Source organism: Dermatophagoides pteronyssinus, unplaced genomic scaffold, assembly GCF_027571235.1.
Source record: "Dermatophagoides pteronyssinus isolate colony J.1.1.1.1 unplaced genomic scaffold, Derpt_VIB-CSIC_2022.12 sq0015, whole genome shotgun sequence".
Classification (NCBI taxonomy): domain Eukaryota; kingdom Metazoa; phylum Arthropoda; class Arachnida; order Sarcoptiformes; family Pyroglyphidae; genus Dermatophagoides; species Dermatophagoides pteronyssinus.
In genome coordinates this window covers 259,689-282,339 of record NW_027461539.1, presented here as the reverse complement: position 1 = coordinate 282,339, position 22,651 = coordinate 259,689, and the positions used below count along the sequence as shown (strand labels likewise).

Here is a 22,651-nt window from a genome sequence, read left to right as displayed (position 1 = left end):
CTATATGGTCATTATTGCCAATATTTATATAATTTTTGTTGAAAATTTTCTTTCTTTTCTCAGACTACCACCACCATCATCATCATCATCATTTTCATCTAATCAACAAGATCGTCATCAGCCGGAAAAAAATAATATTATTGGGAAAAAAACGTCATTTGATTTGTGATTTGTGTTATACTCTGTTTCAAGTGATGATGATCTTTATATTTAATTGCATCGGATAACACAAATAACAGTGAAACATAAACCGGATAAAATAATTGTTTTTGTTGAAATTCATTTGGAAAAAACAACCAAAACAAACAAAAGAATTGAGAGATCAACAATCAATGAGAAAAAAAAAGACAATCAACGAGAATTGCGTATTTAATTGCAGCGAGAAAATAAAAATCATTTGTATTTATTCAATTCTATATTGATTTCATATGATTCATGATTGAATTCAATCTTGTGTGTGTGTGTGTGTGTTTGTGAGATTGATGGTATTCATTGATCATATTGGTTGTATGAAATATATCTATTTTTGTCTATATTTATCACTGGAAAATATCCAATTGTGAATCACATATGATGATCATTCATTTAGTTTGTTTATAAGTCGATTTTATTCGAAAACAACTTTACTAAATATTTTTTTCGTTTGTTTTTGTTTGTTATTGAAACTAAATTAATTTCTATCATTCTCTCGGTATCATCGGTTATATAGTGAATTTGTTCCGTTTTTGTTTGTTTGTTTATTTCATCATGATCATCATCGTGTGATCTTCAATGCAAACAGATCAATCACAAGACAATATTTGGACATTTACAACAAAAATGTCAACAACATCGCCAACAACAACAATGCAATCTAAAAATAATGAAAATAATGTAAAAGATGAGTGCCAAAACTGTGATCATCATAGAACTGAAATGCAAACACCACGTGTTGTACATTTTGCCGAATCATCCGAAAGGCAGGAATCCGAAGAAATAGATGATAATTCTTTTGATCGAATAAAAAATCCTAATGAACAAACAATATCGAAAAAAACAGAAAACGATCACAATCAATCACAATCAACTGGTTATTCATCTATGTATCTATCACCACAAGAATCACCATTTCAATTGTTAAGTCGTTCATCGCCAAATAGTCCAATCGGAAGCAATGTATCGATTGTTGGAAGTCTAATATCGCATGGATCAAATGAACGAAAGTCAAATAGTGGCGGCAATGGCGGTGGATCAACTAATTGGAAACTTCGTGCCAAATATTATTCCAAACGTCGTGGACAAGAACGATCAATAGATCGTGAACGTCAACCATCGATTTGTTCGGATTCCGAAACAGATAGTATTAATGGCCAACAAAAGATTGGTAATCCAAATTCATGATTGTTTTGATTTGCAAATTTTTTAATTTCTCTTATTCTACAGAGGATATTCTGAAATCATGTGGTGGTAATACAACTAAAAAATGGAGCTTACCATTGCCGATGGTCATACGTAGCTCAGAATCAGATTCTGCATCATCATCATGGTCTGCAAGATCGGCTGATGAAGCTACCGAAGATGAACGAAGCCCGGTACCAAGTCCATCAGCATCCACACATAGTAATGAAGAATATTCACCACCAATCGGTGATAATGAATTATGTAATCGAAAATCACCATCATTATCACCAACAACATCCAATAGAATGTTCGATATAGAATCAAAAAAATCATCAATTAAAACTGTGTCCAAATCTGATACGGATAAAAAATCGTCATTATCACTTTCTCCGACAACATCAACAAATATTACGGTACATGCAGCAGCTATTGTTAAGCAAGAATCTGAATCGGGTAAATCAAAAAAAGATAAAGGTAAAAAAAATGAAAATCTATAGCCATAATTAACCATAATTGAATTGTTCAATGAATTGTTGATGGTTTTTTTTAAAAATAAAGGAAAATCAAGAAGAAAAAAGAAAATGTCACGTGCAGCTGAATCACATTGTTTTCAACGAATGAAAACAACCAACTATGGCCGTTGTATAATTTGTGATGCTTATGTATATTTTTGGGGATTCGAATGTACACAGGTAAGTTTTTGTCAAGTTTTTTTTCTTAATTATTTTTTATTTTGAAAGGAAATTATGTCAATTGAGAGAGAGAAAAGATGTTGAGAATTTTTTTTCTTTGTCATACTTGTTATACAAGCCATTAGTGTCATCAACTTTTATTATTCTAATATCTTTTTGAATGTTTTTCTTCTTTTGTGTATAACTTCAAAATCAAAGAAACAAAATCTTTTTAAAAAGTTTATAAGAATTCAATTCATTTATTCTTTGGTTCATTATCATATTTTTTCTTTCTATTCTTCTTTCACAACCAATTCGGAAATCGTCCGTCTGTGCATTTGTGATTGAGCACAAAAAAATTTTGTTGACGTTTTTTTGTTCCCCACCCCCACTGATGATAGGTTGAATCATTGATTCATTATATACTTCTCGAAAAGTTTTCGGGTGTTCAATTTCCTTTGGAAAAAATTTCTCAAATTTATTCTAAATTCTACTTTTTAAAAAAAAAATAATTTATTCCGAATGTACCCAATGGTACACACATTTGATGAAAATCCTTCATATTTTTGTCAAAATAAAATAATTAAATTATAGTTTGTTTTGACACTATAGAGATTTTCTTTTCTAAGACGATTTATTGTTGACATTTTGTTATCGATATCATCGTTTATTGTCAAAAATGATTAATAATATACTTTTTACTTCTTTGGATAAAAGTTTGATGAAATAAAGTTTTTTAGGTTTCAATTTTGATGATTTAGTTGTTTTTTGTTTCTGGTTGAGATGAACAAGTTGAGTGATTTTTTTTATATTATAACGCTACATGTCTTTGATTTATTTCCAAAATGCAAAAAATAAAATAAAATAAAAACAGGAACGAATAAATTCATTGTTGTGAAAGAGAAAAAGTTTTTGTTGTTGTTGTTGTTGAACTACATACTTCATTTCAATGGTTTTCATCTTCATGTTGTAATACATTAAATGTAAACATTTGGAATGAACAAATTAATGAACCGATGATGATGATGAATACTGCTATTAAATACTTATATAACAAGAATGTAGAAAAAAACAACGATGACAACAATTCATTCGTCATTAAATGATCACAATCCTAATATTGTTATAAAATAAAAAAAGAATTACGAATCTATAGCTGAAAAAAAACTTTAATTAATGTTTGCAAAATCTTCTGATTTTTTTTTGTTTGTTGTTTCTATTCCTATAAATATATCTAAAGGTATTATTACATTGACATAGAATGAAAATAAAAATACTTGATTGATTCGTTGTAAAAATAGGTTTTACACAAAATCCTTGAATGAAAATAATTGAATCTCATTTTTTCAATTACAATTCATGGTAATAATTTTTTTCAGCATTTTTGTTGTTGTTATTCTGGTTGCTGTCGACGATAGCTCGGAACCATTATGAAAAGAAGATTCATTATTAATTACAGAATTAACAGATGTCGATATCATAAATGAAAATGATTATAATCTCATTCATGTTATTTCCATTGACATCTCTTTCAAATCTACACAAAATCAATATCAATATAAAAAAATCATTATTACAATTGATTCAATATTAGCATTTACCTTCAACATCAGTTTACAAAAGAAAAACTTCTGACAAAACATTGTGCACCGACATTGTGTGTGATTATCCCCTTCACCTTGTGTCGTCATCGATGGTTTTGGAATCATCATCATCATCTCACAATCATCATTTGAATTACGTTGCTTTTCAATTATTATTGCTAATAGTATTCAAAAAAAAAAATTTCCTGTTATCGACAAAAGAATAATAATAAATGAATGTGACGGTAAAAAATTCAATCAATTTCGTCAGCCGAAAAATAAAAACGTTCGAAACACATTTATTCGATGTTGTTGTTGTTGTCTTGATCATTCGAATGTTTTGAGCAATATTCGAATTTACGAAATTTTTTCTTCTCCTGTCTATTTCAACATTAATGTCTTATTTTGGTAATGATAGTGACAATCATCATTATCATCATCATTATTTTTTCCAATATATTGTTCGATGAAAATATTCTTTTTTCCAAAAAAAAAAAAATTATTTCCCCAATTTCATTCATAATGAATCAGGTGTCTGGTTTCTTGTGTTTACTGCTCTATTCTATAGTTTTGTTTGTTTGTTAACCACGACGATGATGATTCAATCAAGTATTTTTTTTTAATGTAAAAATATAATTTTCTATCAAATTTGAATTTTTTATTATTTGGTTTTTGGGTATATATATTTTTTTTTAATAATTCATTCAACTATCATTCGAAAATATGAAGTGTTTTCTATTTTCTATTTCTTGAAAATTATTCCTGTTCATTCATGTATATATGAACCAAAAACATGAAAAGAATTCTTGATAATTTTAATTTTTTTGTTTTGTTTTGTTTTGTTTTTCTTTGTTCTCAATTTCAATGAATGATCAATTTCAAAAAAAAAAAAAAAAAATATTGGAATTTTATTTTACCGAAATAGAATCAATTCCCTTTCATAAGTTTTTCATCTTTATTGTTTTTTTATTCTCTCTCTCTCTCTCTTCTTTCAATAACCTTTTCTTTCAATCATCTATCTATCTATAGTGCCAATTGATATGCCATAAAAAATGTTTGAAAAAGATGGCCATTATGTGCCCGCAAGCACCATTACCACCACGTTCATCTATATTGAATATGGAATTGGATATGTTATCATCAAATGAAATGATACCATTATTAGTACAAAAATGTACAATGGAAATTGAACGTCGTGCAATAACAAGACCCGGTATATATCGTATGACTGGTGTAGCATCACGTGTAGAAAAATTGCTCAAAAGTTTTGAAAGTGGTCCACATCTTATTGATCTTACCGATGTATCCGCCAATGATCTTACATCCGTTCTTAAAGTTTTTCTTCGTGAGGTTAGTATTATTATTATTATTATTATTATTATCAACAATTAATATATTCAAATCACAAATCACAAATCAAAAGTTTCAAATACGATATTCTGGACGTTTGTTTGTTTGTTCAGAACCAAATTCTTTTGTTCTGCAAAGAGCTATAGAATTTCGAATACCAAAAATAACAAATAGAAATAGATAAAAATATTGTTAACAACAACCAAAAAAAAATTGAATGACATATGAAAAGAATTGTATAATTTATTCAGAATCTATAATCATCAATAGTCGTGTTGATGATGATGATGATGATGATGAGCGATTGGGGAACAAAAAAGGTTCTTAAAACCAAAAAATATCTCCTCCGGTAAAAATGTAACTGATTCTGTTTTTTCTTTCTTTTATTTCATCATTCAATGACTGAATTCTTTTTTTTTCTTCTTTTGTTAATTCAGATGTACTATTATAGACGACGTAGCAGAAGAAAAGAAAAGAAAAGAAAAAATTTTTTATTATAAGGTTGAATATTTACTTTAGAACTGTACGTTCAAAACAAAAAAAAAATCTCTTGACATTTGAATCTTATATGTGATCTTTTTTGTTCGAAAATGAAAAGTTTCCAATGTAAATATTTGGGTTGACATCTTATTTTTTGCTTTGTTTTGTTTTGTTTCTAATATCGCGGTCTATCTTTGTCCTTGCTATTCATTCATTCATTGATTTTTTTCTCTCCCATGCCATTAATATGAAAAACGTTATTTTTCCCAATTTTTTTTTGGTTGATTCATCATCATCATTTTTTTCTAATGTATGTTCTGATTTTTGAATAGAATATTGGAGTTATTCATGGTTTGGATATTTGTTTTTTGCTAGGAAAAAAAGAATATAAAATAAATATTTTTCATACTATTTTTATTCTTTCTTTTTTTTGGATATTTGCTAAAATGGAAATGATGATCTATCCATATATTTTGTGGGCGATTTTTTTTATGGAATCATATACAAAACATACCAAAAAAAAATTATCATATAAAAATAACATACTTTTCAAGTGAATAATAATGAATAACTTTGATATTCTATTTTTTTCTTTACTTTTTGCTTTTGTCGATTGATTGATTTTTTTTCTTTGAATAGCTCAAAATACCATTGATCACCAATGTTGTATATAAAGATTTTATCGATCTAGGAAGATCATATCGATTGGATAATGATATTAATCAGGATGGTATTGTATTGGGTGGTCAATCACAATTGATACAAAAAATCCATATTGCCTTGAATAAATTAACTACAAATCATCGTGCCACATTAAAACATATGATCAAACATTTAACCCGTATTGTTGAACATCAAGAACAAAATAATATGTCTCCGGCAGCATTAGGTATTATATTTGCTCCAACATTTTTTCGTCCACGGTAAGTAACGATTTTTTTTCTGTTTGTTTCATTGAGCAAAAAAAAAAAAGATTGGAAAGAAAGTTCATTCTTAAATAATGATCTATGTTATTTGATGTGAATATAGAGAATAATAATTTCATCTTTTTGTTGTTGTTGTTGTTGCACAAAACAAAAAACTGGTCCCGAAATGATAGTCATACTAATAGAGCTACTATAAAGGAATTTTCCTTATTATTATTTTATCTCTGGGATAAGAAAAAGAATCTTTGTCCCAAATGGATCAAGTGAACAAAAAAAAATCTTATATTTTCACGTAAATGCTTAAAGAATTTGTTGATATCAAGGCTAAAAACATCATAAAAATAATAATATAAAAAACGCTAGTTTCTTTCTTTCTTTTTTTGAAGTGAAAGTGTGATTTGAAAAGTGTCTATTTTCCTCTGTTTTGAATTCGCATAATATTTAATTCATTGTTGTTGTTGTTGTTGTTGATTGACATATTGTTTGAACAAATTTTGTTTTTGTGTACATTTTTATCAAGAATTTTGTTAGAATCTTATGTTTTGTCATACAAAAAAGAAAAGAAAACAATGTTTGTTTGTTTGCTTTCTTACTTGATTATGGTAATTATAATGACAGTCTTGTTTTGTTTTGTTTTTCCTGTGAATTTTTTGTTTTGAATCTGTTATTTTTTTCAATCCAAGATCACAGAGGATTTTTAATCGTTAACGAAAAAAAATAATAATTATTATTCGTTACTAATCTTTAATTATATTCTTTGTTTTTTCTTCATTTTTTTCTTATTATTCACTGAGCTTCTTTTGCTTTTGTTTTTTTTTTTTGTTTTTGTAAGCTCAACTAATTCATATTTGAATACGAAATAAGATTCTAGAATGAGAATAGAAAGAAAAGAACCAAATGTTTTTCTTTTTGTCATCATAAATTCTTTGGAAAAAATATATTAGAAGCATTAGAAGTTATTTTTATTTTGCCAATGTCCAATCGACAATTGGTTATCTAATATTGTATGGAATCGATGTTGAATTTTTTTGGTTAAAGATTATGTTGTTGTCAGTCGAATGATTTTGTTGATAATCAACAACAAAAAAGAAATTCTAGATCCCAGTTCAAAAAAAAGAAAAATTTAAATTTCAAATTTGTAATTTTGTTTTGTGCTAAAAAAAGTCGCTATTTGAAATTCTGTTTTTTTTTTTCGTTGAAGTGAAAATGATTTTGTCACATGATTTTTTTTAAGAATTTCCATTTACATACTATGAATTGATTGCATAATTTATCACCATCAACAACAACAACAACAATAACAATAAACATTTTCTTGATAAACATATCCGATTTTTGTAATATTCATCATGTTTTTATTTTCAACTATCATCAGCCTATTCAATACAGATAATGAATTTATGCCAAAAGTTTAAACATGATCACAGTTGCCCTTTACCTTATTTATTTCTAGTTTGGGTATTTAAAGTCAAAATATAGCAGTTTTTTTTGTTTGGTTGTTTCGACAATTATTTTTCAGGTTTATTGTACCGTTTTGTTTGGTTTTTCTGTTTAAAGAAAAAAAATATTTTACCGTCATTTGAAGCATGTAATTTTTTACTACTAAATAGTTGGAATAATTTTTGTGTATATGAACCAAAAAAAATTGAATATCAAAATGACGGTAAAGAAAACCGAAAAAAAACAAATCAGCCATGAAAATCGATGTCAAGAAGAAGAAAGAAAAAATATTTATAACCTCAAAAATTTTGTTGTTGTTGTTGTTTATTGAAAAAATCAATAAAAATTATCAAAATAATGTCGTCATCAACACTGATAATGAGGTCAACTTTTATTTTATCTGATAAATTTATGTTGGATCAAAAACAAAAAAGAGAACGAAAATAATTTATCCTAAATTTTTTCTTGCATCATCCGGATTTCATTCAATCAAATACCAATATCGATTTTGTCATTTTTTGTTTGCACTCACACATATACATGACGTGTTTGGACATTTAATAGGAAATTTTTTTTTGTTTGATTTTTTACAAAAATTATAAATGTCACGATCACATCATATTTCTTGAGTATTAATCTAATCTTTTCATTCATTCAGGCGGGACATTTTTAGGCCTATCATTTTCAAAGATCTTTCATTTTCTCTAACCGGGTTTATCAGGGCAATAATAATTTTTTTATTTTATTCTTTTTTTGTTTGTTTGTAATCCACCACTACTGTTCATTGTAAAATTATGCTTGTTATTTTTCTTATCATTTTTTTTATTAAGCAAGCAACACAATATTCTTTTTTGTTGTTGAAACAACTTGAATTGTAATAGAATGATTCTATGTAAATTTGTATGATAATTGTTATCCCCTTGGTAACAGTGGATTCATACCGGTTCAGTTTTTTTAAGCTTTTATTTGTTGTTATTTTTTTCTATGCAAAATTCTCATATCAGTTTTTGTTTTTATTTCTTGCTTACTTTCTTCCCGATGACGTTATTCTTCTTTTTTTTGTTACAGCATCTGAATTGAACTTGAAAGGGATTATTTGTCGTTTTCTAGATTCTAACGAATGGTATTTTCTCCTTTTGCAAAAAACAAAATTCAAACTTTCATACAAAGATTGAATGTAGATATGGAAAAGTGGAAAATGTGATAAAAATAAGAATTTTGTTTCTAGATTTTTTTGTTGTTGATCAAATAATTCTAGCAAAAAGTAAAAAAATCTTTTTTGTTTTTTTTGTGTGTTTCTTTAAATAGCGATACAATCAATGATCTTCATACTGAAGTATTCGAAGCAGCACCACAAGCACGAATTATTGAATTGATGATTCGATTTTATGTACAAATTTTCGAAATGGATACGAATTTTATTGATGAACCAATCATAAATCCATCATCATCAACATTGCATTATCAAAAAGAATCTGTTCCGAATACAAAAGATACAACATTACCAACATCTTTATCATTATCATTGTCGACAACAACTTATCATAATTATTCGAATGTTGATAACGAATCTACGGATAAAAAATCGGCAACTTCTTCGAATGAGACCTGTTATAAGGACAACAATTATACGAATAGCAACTTTGAACAACAATCAGAAAACTCTTCACCTACATCACCATCCGTTTCATCACAACAACAATCAAGACCATCATTAACATTAACAACGATAATGAATCAAACATCAGTTGTGCCATTAACAACAATTTATTCTTCATCACCATCATCATTAACAACAACTATAACGAGTAAATCTTCCGAAATTAAACAAAAAAACATTGGACACAATTCGATCAACAATAATGAATCAATATCTAATTCTCAATTTCAACATAATCATTCAATCGGTAATAGGATAACGTCATCAATAATTTCAACTTCGTCATCAACGACGACAACCAATACATCATCATCATCAGAATCAAATACATCACAAACACGAACAAGACATTGTTACAATTGTTCACGGCCTACAACATTTACATTTGATTAAAAAATAAAAAATAAAATTCTTAACAAAATAAAAATTCAAACAATAATATTATTTTCAATGATGATCAATGATATAAAGCCAAGCCTCAATGCCATCCATTTTTATTATTTTCCATTATTCCATTATAATAAACTCAAATAAAATAGAATGAAAAAAAAATCGAAATTCGATTTGTAAAATATTCACTACATAGTTCTTTCAAAAGAAATTTCGATTTAATCAAACAAATTTCTTTTTTTCTCCTATAGACATTCTATTTATCGAACTGTTTTCCGGACTCCTTTTTTTCATTCTCATTTTTGTTTTTTGTCGATCCAATATTTTATTTTGACATTACAAAAAAAAAAACATACAAAGATCTCAGTTTTTTTTCCAAGTTTTAATTTGTTTATGAATGACCAGTATATTATTATTCATTTGATACTCATCTGATTAAACACAAACACACAAATGTAAAATATGAAATAATACCTCTACATACAGACTAACATATTTAATTGGAGCAAGACAGATGAAAAACAAATGAAAAACAAAAGAAAACCCACATCAACTATTGACTGAAAGCGAATAATAATAATAATAATAAAAATTCTCATAATTTGAAACTTTTTTTTCTTGGATTTTATTGCTTGTTTATATTTTAATTTTATAACAGATAGATAGATGTATATAATACATTTATGCGATTCTACTATTTTGGAATGACCTAATATTTTTATTTTTATTTTTTTTTCACAGATTATGATTATGTCATCATTGAATTTACCGAAAACATTGAAAATCATTAAAACAATCGGTGAAGGTACATATGGTCGTGTATATCTGATTGAAGAGGAACGTTTTCCAAATCAATTATTGGCTTTAAAAGTGATTAATGTTTATGATGAAAGTGCTAAAATTAAAGCACAAAGAGAAATAGAAATACAAAGTCAATTGAAACATCCGAATATTGTTAAACTGTTATATTCGGAACAAATTTTAACAAATAAATTTCTTTATCTTGAACATGCAGTGAATGGTTCGTTGTATAATCATCTAAAAATAAATCAATTAGGTATGGTAAAACAAAAAGCATTGAAATATTTTAAACATTTGGCTAGCGCTTTAAATTATCTTCATGAATGTGGTTTTGTACATCGAGATATTCGACCATCGAATTTAGTAATTGACCAAAATGATTGCTTAAAATTGATTGATTTTGGTATAGCGACTATGTATAAATATCATAATGAAAAGTATATGTTACAGACGGCCTGTGGTACTGATTCATATCGTGCACCAGAGACATTTGATATAATCGATGGAACAAAAGTTCGACCTCATGATGGTATTCCATTAGATGTTTGGAGTTCAGGTATTGTATTAGTTGAAATGTTAACTGGCCGTTTACCATGGAAATCAGCTAAAGAAAGAAAATTTCATGCTTATAAACGATACATCAATGGTGATTTATTGAATTTGAATGAATTTCCAGTTTTGGCTACATTAGATCCATCTATATTTATTTTACTAATTGAACCAATGTTACAGCCAAATCCTAAATTTCGTATTGATTTGGCATATATTATGAATGATTTAAATATATTAATTGACAATCTATCTAATGATAAAATTTCTCATTTTATAAATTAAATTATCAAGTTACTTAAGTAATTGACCAATTGTAAAATTTGTTTGTAAAAAAATTCGAATTTGAGCAATTTTTTCCAAAAATGAAAATTGCATAATTAATCAATCATTTTACAAAATAATATACAAACAACCGTTAATGATCATGAACAATGTTCACTTAATTCATTCTAAATTATTATCAGATTCATATGTGAATATTGATAGACAAAAATTTGATAGCAAATTCGGTTGGATAGTTGTTATATCATCATTATTGATATCTGTACTTGAAGATGGTTATGCATATACATGTGGTCTATTTTATGAACAATTTCTAATCATTTATGGCCAAACAGAAACAATAACATCAATCTATATATCCATTATGAATGGAACTATTTACGGTATCTGTAAGTATCATTAATTCACATTTTTATTTTTCAGTACAAAATTTTTATTTTCATGTTCAAATGTTTTTATGATGTTGATCACAATTGTTTACTTAGTTGTTGAATTTGTTTTCTTCGTGATGATAGCTAATGAAATACAAATTCATCACTTTAGTCGAAGACAGGAAAAAAAAGTACCAAACATTTCATTTATAGGGGTTTCACACTAGCAGCAATGTGAATGAAATATTTCAAATGCAATATTTCAGTCCATAAGGCTGAAATGTAGTGAAATATTGCATTTGAAATATTTCATTCACATTGCTGCTAGTGTGAAACCCCTATTACTATTTTTTATTATTATTATAAACATTGTGCAAAAGAAAAACATTTTGACATTTGCATTCGGTAGGTTTCGTGTTTCTTTGCAATAATAATGTTGTTGTTGTTGTTGTTGATGATGATGAAAGAAATTCAAATGAAAAATGATTTTCGTTCCATTTATACACCTAGAACCGAGAATGAATTTAGAGAATTTGTACGAATGCTAAAAAATTCAAAGATTTATTTCTACGTCTGTATGCTATTACAATATTCATTCTATACATCATCATATCTTGTTTCAGAAAAATTTTTTTTATCATATATGGTGAAGCAATTATTTTTCATTCGGACTGTCAGTTTTTTTTTGTTAAATAACCAGAAAGAAATATTCCCATTTGCATGTCATGGACAATATTTTATTTCTGAAATATTATAATGACCTCCAGAATTCATTATTAGGTTTATTTTTGCGTTTTTTTTTTATAAAATTTCATTTGATCAGGGATTGTGTTTTTTTTTATAATGAAACGTTCATTAAAATGCTGACCATGACTTTTTTCTTAGTTGCAATTTTTAACAAATATCTTCTTTATTAATCCATTATAACTTATTTGTCTTGTCATTTGCTAGGTCCATTTGCTAGTGGTTTAATTAAAGTATATGGTTGCCGAACAGTATCAATAATTGGATCCATATTGACCATTACTGGAATGTTATTATCCACTATATTCGATCAATCAATCTATTTTCATTTCATTACCATTGGTTTATTAGCCGGTTGCGGCTTAGGGCTATTGTCCATTACTAAACTTATCATCGTAACTATTTGGTTTGATCAAAAACTTGCATTAGCACTTGGAATTGCTGAATGTGGATCCGGTTTTGGAATGGCTATTTTTGCCTTTATAACCAATTATTTGATTCAAATGTATACTTGGAAAGGTGCCATGATCATATTAGCTGGACTTTTGTCTACATGTTTGATTTTTTCTGCTCTTTATGTTGAACCCAATTGTCCATTACCAACATCTAAACATGATATGAATTCTAAATCTTTGTTTTGTCAAGTGATAAAAGAAACGACCGATTTCAGTCTATTATGGAAAAGAAAATCATTCTTATTGTTCGTATTGAATCAATTCTTTTTAAGTTTAGTCTTTTTTACACCAATCATTATCATCACTGATCGTATTAAACGCTCTGGATTTGGTTTGTCCAGTTCATCCATTTATTTTTGTTTCGGTATTGCAAATGGTTTTGGACGAATATTGTTTGGTTACATATCAACCAATTTTGATATTGATAATCTTTGGCTATTGATTATTGTTACCATTGCACTTGGTGCAACCATTTGGCTTACTAATTTGGCTCATACATTTGCTACTATACAATTGTTCTATGCATTGTTTGGAATATTTTTCGGTAAGTATTTACGTTTGTCACCTTGTTAGACTGCGAAAAAAAAGAATGAATAAAATTAATTATTTTCCACACATATTGTCAGTGTCATTCGACCGGAATGTCGTCATTCTCCAAAAAAAATGTAAAGAAAATTCGTGAACAGAAAAACAACAAATAATAATTCATACATCTTTACTAATACTTAATGATAACAGAATTTGATTATCATCTTAATCATATGATCTCAGTTGAATTGACAATAAAATGAATACAGGAATTTAATTTGTTTGAATCTTCCTGTATTATTGATGATGATGATTACACGTTTAATTTTTTCATCATCATAATCATAATCTTACATCATAAAATTGCTTTCAAAATTTATCATTCGAATGGATTCGATTTTTTTGTTTGTTTTTATTTATTAAATCCCCTTAAAATAATGGGCATTTTTTTCGAGATTGTAATATTATTGAAAATTAGAATGACAATCTTAAATGCATCTTGTCAAATTATCGATAGATAAATTTGTTGTTTTTCACTCAATTAGACTTCCTTTTTTTTCTCTCTCTCTTTCCATATCTTTATGTTCCGTCGTCGTCGTTATCAAGTGATTTTGTTTTTGCTGCCTTAAGCTTTACAACAATCTATCGATTGATCTATAGCAAAAAATTAAAAAAAAATAGAAGAAGATAAAATAATGACAATTATGAATGACGTTTAGTTGTCATTAGAAAAAAAAATCTAAATTTAGTTTTGTTTTGTTTTACTTAAATAATCATTGTTATTATTATTATTTTCATTTCTCTACATCGACGAACAAAAAATTATCTTAGTATTTTCTATGATCGTCTGTCTTTATATACATAATAATAATTCAACTGACAAAAAAAAACTCGATAACAATTTGATAATGATGGAGGCAATGTGGTATAATTATGTTGTTTAACCCTTAAAATGCCATAACTATACACATCACTTATATAAATGACAGTTCATTCATTGGGAAAATGGTTATGTAACAAAAACAAAAAAATAGATTAGCGTTCAAAGTGTTGATAGACGTTTAGTTGTTTTTCTTTACTGTTCATCATCTTTCATCAATATAATATATTAGACTATTATTTCTGTTTTGTTTTCATTTTATTTTGTTTGTCTGTTTTAATAAGTCAAATTATTATTATTTTTTTCTCTCAAACATTATCATTATTATCATTACAATTGTTTGATGGATCGATACCGAATTTCTTTCAATCGAAACTCCAAACAAAAAACAAAGGCAGAATTTTTTTGTTTTCCCAATATATTTACAAATTTATAAAAAAAAGTAATTTTACTTTTCAAATGTGAAAAGGGCCTCTATTTGAATCCAAACTATTAATGTTGTTATATTGTAGTTTACGGAAGTTATTTTGTTTATTTTGCTTTTGTTTTTTTTTCAATTGTGATTTTTTTTCAAGATTCAATTAATAATTTGAATTATTTGCAGTAGTCACATTATACCTAAACTAAGACAGTTTGAATTATTTTCTATAGATATATAAATGAATCATCTTTTTTTCGAAAAAAGCTATGATTTGTAAAAAACTTTCCATATTTGCTCAATGTAAATTGTTTTTTCGTTCTTCTACCAAAATGATAATCCTGACAACCTTTCATTATGGCCTGATGATGATGATGATGATGGCCTGTTAAACTTTTTTTTCATACTTTCTTGATACATATGTTTGTCATCATCATCATTTTTTCAAAAGAAAAAAAAACATTATCGTATAACTAAGGATTTTAATGGATAATAATTTTTCTGGATATATCATCATCATCATCATCAATTGTAATAAAATGAAAAAATCTAATTTATTTTCGGTTTGTATTATGGATGAAAATAATAATAGCAATTTTTTTAATATTGAAATCATTTCGAGATTATATATCTGACCGCTAGTGAAAAAAAATGTCATTCATTTTTTTACGTTTACAAAATGATGTAAAAAAACGAAAAAGAATTTAACTATAACTGTATATTACACAGTAACATAGAACCAAATTCGAGTTTTCTGCCATATAATTATCATTTTTTAAAAAAAATTCATATAAAACGATAAACAATGAATTGAATGTGGAAAAATTGTTTTCATTGAAAATTAGTACAAAATAATAATAAAAATAATAAAATATCCGGATCGGTGTGCAAAAATATGTATTTTGTTGTTATTTGTCTTGTGGGCAAAATATCCGCACCGTTAAACAAAATATGAGCATGTGAAATATACAAACAAACAAACAAAAAATGAAATGAAATCGATATTTGAAATTGATAATGATAATTTTGTTTTTATTTTTCATTGTATCAAATTCCGGGTTTTTCGTCAATCGTTTTGAAAATATCTGGACCGTTAATAATATTTTGGTTGTTGTTTTGTTTTCATTGTTCATTGTTTTTTCCCCTTGAAATTACAGGTGCCAATATATGTTTAACGCAAGTTGTTTTGGTCGATATGTTGGGTACGAATAAAATGGCAAATGCTTTGGGTATTATTTCATTTTTTGATGGTTTTGCAGCATTAATTGGACCACCAATCATTAGTAAGTTCATTTAAATCATTAATTAATCATTTTGTTTAACATTTTATTTTTTAACAATTTTATTTTCTTTGATTCAATCAGATCTTGCTGTTAATTATTATGATGATGATGATAATAATGATAAAAATAATGACATTTATTCAACATCCATATTGATCACTAGTATTGTATCGATTGGTTCGGTATTGTTTTTAATTCCAATTTCATGGCTTCATCATAAACAAAATTCAAATGAACAAAATGAAATTATTTCTAAACATAAAAAACGATACAGACATTAAAAAAATATTAAAAATAAAAGTTGATTTTTTTCATTAAAATTTTATTTTGTTTTTTTTTATCACACTTTGTTTTATATTATAACAACAACAATAATAATAATAACTTCAAACAAAAAAATTAAAATTTAAAATTTTTAAAATTCAAAAAAGCAATGGCCATCAATATAATAATAAAACCAGAATACATAATGAAATAATGTAAAACATTATTTTTGTTTATAGTTATAATCGGAATATTATCATTGTTCGTATAGGTTCCATTTTCATAATCGGATTTATTCGTTATGTTTTGATCAATATCGATAGTTATTGGCATATCATTGTTATTGTTATTAGTATCATCTTTTGATTCTGATCTAGATGCTGTTGATGATATTGTCATTGATAAAAATTTTTGCTGCTCTTTAGATAAAGTTGTTAAAATCGATGTTGGTCCTATGATTGGTGTTGAATTTTGAAATATTCGACCATTATTATGTGAATTCGATGAATATGATGAATTTAATTTGGTTGTTGGCTGTTTTCGATTGAATTTTCGTTCTTTTCCTTCATTTTTTGATGATAATTTTTTCTGTTTTTTATTATCAATTTTCATTGATGATGATTGACCCATAGAATAACGATTATTTTTTGTATTCATTGTTGTTGACCAATAATTATAGTTTCGTTGCTGTATTGTCAACATAATCAAATGTAATAATGTTGCAGCTGATAATGAAACGAGTATAACTTTGAGTATAACAAATTCAAGTGGTAATGCTGTTGTTGTATGATTAGAATGATGATGATGATGTTGTTGTTGATTGATTCGAATCGATACCGTAGCAAAATCTAAATTGATTTTCCAATAAATCAAAATATTGGCAACTATCACAGATAAACAACCAAGTGAAGGTAATGAGGTAAACATAAGAATTGTTGAGCTTGGTAAATTTCGTTGACGGCCAGTCGTACGATAATGTAATTCATTTGCCATGGCTAATCCATTGGCCATTTTATGCATTAAAATGACAAATAACATTAACCATAATAATGGAACAGAAGGCTGAATGGCAATAAGAATCCCTTCACCAATATACAATGCTGGCATATTAGTCGATTGTGTTGTATTTGGCAAAAAGATTTTTTCCAAAGTTTGATTATTTATTAAACCTGATGCTGTTGAACTAGAATCAAATTTCGTTTCAGTGTTCATTGTTGGAATAACATTTGAATGATCATAAAATTGTGAACAACAATTACAACAACAACTACAGCAACAACAATTATTCAATGATTTTTCATCCTTTCTTTTGGTTACTGATTCGGATTTTTGTTTCAATTTTGGAGAAAATTTTTCCTCATCATGATCATTAAGATCCATACTCTTGAATTGATCTATTTTATGTAATCGACAAATCTGTTCATAGTTTTCATCATTATCTTCAGCAACATCATTAACTTTTGGAATCTGATTTGCATCAGAAGAATCGTATGGCAATAAATGATGTTGGCATCGATGATTATGATTATGATGTGAATGATGATTATGATTATGATGATGATGATGATGAGAATGATGATTATATTTGAATTTATCGTTGAAAATATTTAGATGAAGATTTTCATCAATAGTTGATGGCTGATGATGAGGGCAATGATTAGCAATCATATCGTATTCTGGTTGTTGTTGCCAATAATATGAAGGTAAATGAGCCGAAGAATTAGATAACAATGATTGTGGTTCATTATGGTTGACAAAATTTTTATCAACAACTAGATCATTATTGTTTTGTTTATTAAGGCTCAATTTAAGGCTATTATTTTGATTAGTTGGCTCTTGTTTGATTGGATGAACATTTATGTCATCTATATTTTGTTCATCGGATTGTTCATTTGTAAAAGATTCATTTTGGACTAGAGGATTAATTTTAGTCATTGTAGATGTAAATCCAGGAATCATCATCATTTTATCCATATGATGATAATGTTGATGATAATTGGCTGAATTATTATCATTACTACTCATCATTGTAGAGGGTGTTGAACATGTACGTTCACAACCATCTCCAACACCATCATTAGTTGATGATGAACTACCTGATGATGAATAATTGCTTGCAGTAAATGTTTTTCGACTACAATCAATGAGAAAACGTTTCGTACAATTGATACGATAATCTAACGATGTGTAATTACATTGACCATCCGAAGAACTTAAAACTACAGTAGAATTTAATGCCCAAAAATATTTACGATAACGAAAACATAATTGTGTAAATTCTTCGATAAAATATAATGCAAAAAATGCTAAACAAAGTATTACTTCGACGATCGGTATGGGAGAAAATTTTGAAACAAGAATATTGTTCAGATGAGAATAACTTTTGTCACTATTTACATTAGTAAACTTTTCTGTATGCATAGTTTCAGTATTATTAGTATTAATGGATAAATCATCATCGAACACTACATCCACTTGGGAATCATTTTTTTGATCTCGAATAAATGGCTCCGGTTCAGGCATATGAATTAATGAATTGAATTCGGAATCACGTTGATAATGATGATCATAGCCAAGTTGTGATTTATAAACATAGCTATTCATTAATGTATCAAAATTTATTCGAAGTTGAGGAATAAAAATTAGAAATAATGTAGCTAATAATAGACCACCATTTAATGAACGAATTGAATTGACGATCACCTCAGGTACATGTAATGTGTGAGCAATTGCCAAATCACTAATAGAAGATGATGATGATGATGGTGATGAAGGTGAGAATGAATTTTTCATTTCATTCTGTTGATTGTTATTATTGTTTAATCGTCTTAATCGTCGTTTTTTACGTTTATAAAACCAACGAAGTATTAACAATGGACAGAATGCAATCAACATTGAAAAAGAAAATAAGACGCTTAAGGCGCCAATTTGATGAAATGTCAATATGGTCAACATGGTTAGTTCATTAGTAATTGATTGTTCAATGATTGCGAACAATTGACAATGAATAAATCATTATTATCATCACTGATTCAAAGTTTAATGATATTAGATATTTCAGACATTGAAAAAAATTGATGAAATCGACACATAAGAAATGTCTTCAATAGTCAGTATTGATGAATAAAATTGGTCGGAAATTTTTTTCCCTCATTATTTTCATTGAGTTCAAGGTATTTACTACTATTAAAATTGATTGATAAATTAAATAATTTTGATAATTATCAAAATTAATAGTTTTCTTTTCAAAATTCATATCAAATATGAACGCAATCATGATTGATTGGAATAATTCTGAGTTGATTTTTTGTCACTTTCACATGAATTCATCATCAAAAAAAAAAAATCATTTGCGTATCGGTTCTATTTATATTCTTGATTGCATAATCAATCGTCATTATATATTGTTTGATTTCATGAAAATCTCGTAATACAAGACGACTTTAGGTTTTTTTTAACGTTCAAATTATGATAGATGATCAATCAAAGTTTTCATTTATATAAATGATCCGTTTTTTCTCTTCTTCTTTTGATGAAAGTTAATTTATATCATCAAACCGAAAAATTAATAGTCACGATGAAATTCACACACACACACACATATTTCTTTGAGTTTATTTTCAATCAAAATGATGATGATGATGATTATGTTGAACAATCGGGTAATCAATCGTTTTTCAATCAACAATGAAATTTTTTTGTATTTAGGATTTATAGAACATAGAAAATGAACGAAATGTGTCAATAAAAGAAAAAAAAATGATGGATCGATTACATAAAGAAATAACTATTTATATAAATGATAACGAAAAATCAGTTTGTTATTGAATTTTTTTTGAAAACACACACACACAAAAATACACATTTTTATAGAGAAAATTTTTGTTTTTGGTCTGACCATATGATGGATTGTATATGATGTTAAAAAAAATTGTACGGGTTACAACAAGACCAAAAAAAAACACGAAAAATTGCATTATATTGTCACCTATAGTATAAGATCGCCAACAAATGACTGATAAAATGGATAGTTGAAAATTTCGATTTCATTTCGTTTTTTTTCTCTTTTTCTTTTTCTCCTTTTAAACATCCATAATCGTTTTTTTTAGGTAATATAGGAGATCCAAGCCTTTTTTATTTCTCATTCACCCATTCACTCTCTTTGTTTGTTTTCACTTGATAGTTGATGAAAATAAATTAACCAAGTTCTTTTCTCTTTCTTTGTTTTTCCATAATGAGCTTCAATTGTTTTTTTTTCTAATTTGGTTGTGTGTGTGTGTTTTTTTTGGGCAAACTTCACCTGTTCATATTGAAAAAATAATAACAAGAAATAAATGCACGTATACCCCAAAAGAAAGGAAATCTTTGCAAAAAAAAAAAATTTTCCACCTATTTCATCATTCATTTTCTATAAATTGTTACTTTTAACTAAATTGGAACTAATTGTCTGAATGATTCAGCAAGAGACAATCAACCAAAAATGAGAAGAAAAAATGAATACAAAACTAAACAAGATCGGCATCGTTTTTTTAGCGCCTAGAAAAGTAAAAAAAACCATTGGAAATTTTTTATATTTTGTTTTTCTTCGAATCGTCATCGTCAAGCTTCGTTAATTATAATGGGCACTAATTAAATCGAATCACATGAAGTATTAGTGACTTTTTTTTGTTTGTTTGCCATTCTGTTCTGTATTTAGATACAGATATATATTTTTTTTTAAATAAACAAATGAAAAATCTAGTGTCCGTTGTCAAAAGAAAATGTGTCGATTTAAATTTTGAAGAATGAACAATAAACGAATGGGAAAATTGTTTATCCAAAAAAAAAAAATGACCAAAAAAACAAACTAAAACAATAAAACAAAACAAAAAGTAAATCAAATCAAATTAAGAGAGAAAATTAGAAATTACCTTTAAATTATTCAAAAGACCAATTCAGATATATCAATTTGATTGTCCTTGTAGAAACAATTGACAAATACGGACAAGTTCATGAATATGTTGAATTAATCAAACCAATTTACCTAGAGAAATTTTTTTTCTGAAATAAAAGCAATTAACAAAGAAATGAAGATCCAATAATTTTTTTTTAAAATAACCATTTGTCAAAATATTCAACTTGCAATATCAGTTGGCCGAAAAAATCATCAACCTTAGATTCAAATTAATGTTGATTACAAATTGAACCAAGCATTTGTTTGATGTATGATATGTTTCTCATCCATGTATATGGAACAATTTTTCATTTCATCTTGGATCTGTCACTTTATTTCTTCTTTTTGGTTGTCATTTTTTTTTGCCCAATAATTATGATTACATTCGCATTAATCATCAAACATGAGCAATATTGTTTTTTTTTGTTGTTGCACTGAATTATGGTAATAATTATTGTCCACTATTAACAATACCCAAGATAGTTTCAGGAAAAAATAATAATAATTTTGCACTCACTTTGTTCACTTTTAATTATAATTTTAACAACAAAACCAAATTAATAAATAAAAGTAGTAAAAATGTAACAGGTAAATAGGGGGTACTAAAATATCATCCCCCGAATGAACTTATTTATATTGCATTTCCTAACATAATGTGGTTATTAATTTATGCCTAATTTTTTTCTGATGAAAACAACAAGCAAATGATAATTAATAAAAAACATCCGGTCATACTTTTTTTTCAAAATCTAAATGACCTAGATTTTAATTACAGAATTTTTCCTTCGCTTTATGATGAAAATATCATTATCATTTCATTTCCATTGAATAATTGTTTTGTTGAGTAAGTGTCGCCATCTCTTTGACAAGAATCTAAAAATCATTTTTGTAAACAAAAAAAATTCTGTAATTGTTTAATTCTTGTTGAATAGAAAAATTTGATGTAAATTTTCTACCAGAATTATTAATAATAATAAAAATACATTTACACTGATGATTATTTTTATATAATGTTGTTGTTGTTGTTGTTGTTGTTGTCATCACTATAATCATAAAATTCAAACCAAACATTAAATGTGTTTGTTTGTACCTTTCAAAATTTATCATCAAAACAAATCTCAATGTTTTTTCTTCTTTTCTTTTCTGATGCCGATCGTAAAGAATTTCAAGTCCTTGACTATAGAGTATATGCCGATAATTTTTCTGTTCTTCGTAGCATAAGTATGATCGTGATTCTATAAAAGTGAATAGTATTTTGGT

General features: G+C 26.9%; 4 protein-coding genes and 1 long non-coding RNA gene across 10 annotated transcripts; 3 read left to right on the top strand and 2 right to left on the bottom strand.

Moving 5' to 3' along the window:
- The first annotated feature begins 531 nt into the window (after nucleotides 1–531).
- LOC113791901 (uncharacterized) lies at nucleotides 532–10,495 on the top strand. The gene is made up of 6 exons (XM_027341752.2): nucleotides 532–1,363; nucleotides 1,423–1,854; nucleotides 1,939–2,072; nucleotides 4,664–4,984; nucleotides 6,104–6,387; nucleotides 9,139–10,495. Exons 1-6 carry the CDS (start codon nucleotides 772–774, stop codon nucleotides 9,881–9,883), a joined length of 2,508 nt encoding a protein of 835 aa, XP_027197553.2. The 5' UTR covers nucleotides 532–771; the 3' UTR covers nucleotides 9,884–10,495.
- Nucleotides 1,277–4,280, bottom strand: LOC142645612 (uncharacterized). Of its 3 annotated transcripts, none has more exons than XR_012846700.1 (5): nucleotides 3,653–4,280; nucleotides 3,302–3,588; nucleotides 2,992–3,165; nucleotides 1,474–1,824; nucleotides 1,277–1,416 (listed from the first exon to the last, which is right to left on the bottom strand). It is a non-coding gene; the product is annotated as an uncharacterized LOC142645612 (long non-coding RNA). The 3 variants fall into 3 exon arrangements; XR_012846699.1 differs by having other exon boundaries at nucleotides 3,329–3,588; XR_012846701.1 differs by lacking the exon at nucleotides 2,992–3,165 and having other exon boundaries at nucleotides 3,329–3,588; nucleotides 3,653–4,277.
- On the top strand, nucleotides 10,206–11,547 carry LOC142645611 (serine/threonine-protein kinase chk-1-like). The gene is made up of 2 exons (XM_075822220.1): nucleotides 10,206–10,335; nucleotides 10,622–11,547. Exon 2 carries the CDS (start codon nucleotides 10,625–10,627, stop codon nucleotides 11,513–11,515), a length of 891 nt encoding a protein of 296 aa, XP_075678335.1. The 5' UTR covers nucleotides 10,206–10,335; nucleotides 10,622–10,624; the 3' UTR covers nucleotides 11,516–11,547.
- Nucleotides 11,548–11,619: 72 nt separating this feature from the next.
- On the top strand, nucleotides 11,620–16,514 carry LOC113791992 (monocarboxylate transporter 12-like). Of its 4 annotated transcripts, none has more exons than XM_075822216.1 (4): nucleotides 11,620–11,904; nucleotides 12,838–13,629; nucleotides 16,069–16,194; nucleotides 16,276–16,514. In XM_075822216.1, the coding sequence occupies exons 1-4, from the start codon at nucleotides 11,652–11,654 to the stop codon at nucleotides 16,473–16,475; spliced, it is 1,371 nt and encodes a 456-aa protein (XP_075678331.1). In that variant the 5' UTR covers nucleotides 11,620–11,651; the 3' UTR covers nucleotides 16,476–16,514. The 4 variants fall into 4 exon arrangements, with proteins under 4 accessions (XP_075678331.1, XP_075678334.1, XP_075678332.1 ...); XM_075822219.1 differs by lacking the exon at nucleotides 11,620–11,904 and adding an exon at nucleotides 12,203–12,291; XM_075822217.1 differs by lacking the exon at nucleotides 11,620–11,904 and adding an exon at nucleotides 12,298–12,461.
- A 51-nt stretch (nucleotides 16,515–16,565) lies between these two features.
- LOC142645579 (uncharacterized) lies at nucleotides 16,566–19,914 on the bottom strand. Its single transcript, XM_075822104.1, has one exon. It carries the CDS (start codon nucleotides 19,411–19,413, stop codon nucleotides 16,594–16,596), a length of 2,820 nt encoding a protein of 939 aa, XP_075678219.1. The 5' UTR covers nucleotides 19,414–19,914; the 3' UTR covers nucleotides 16,566–16,593.
- Between the last annotated feature and the right edge of the window lie 2,737 nt (nucleotides 19,915–22,651).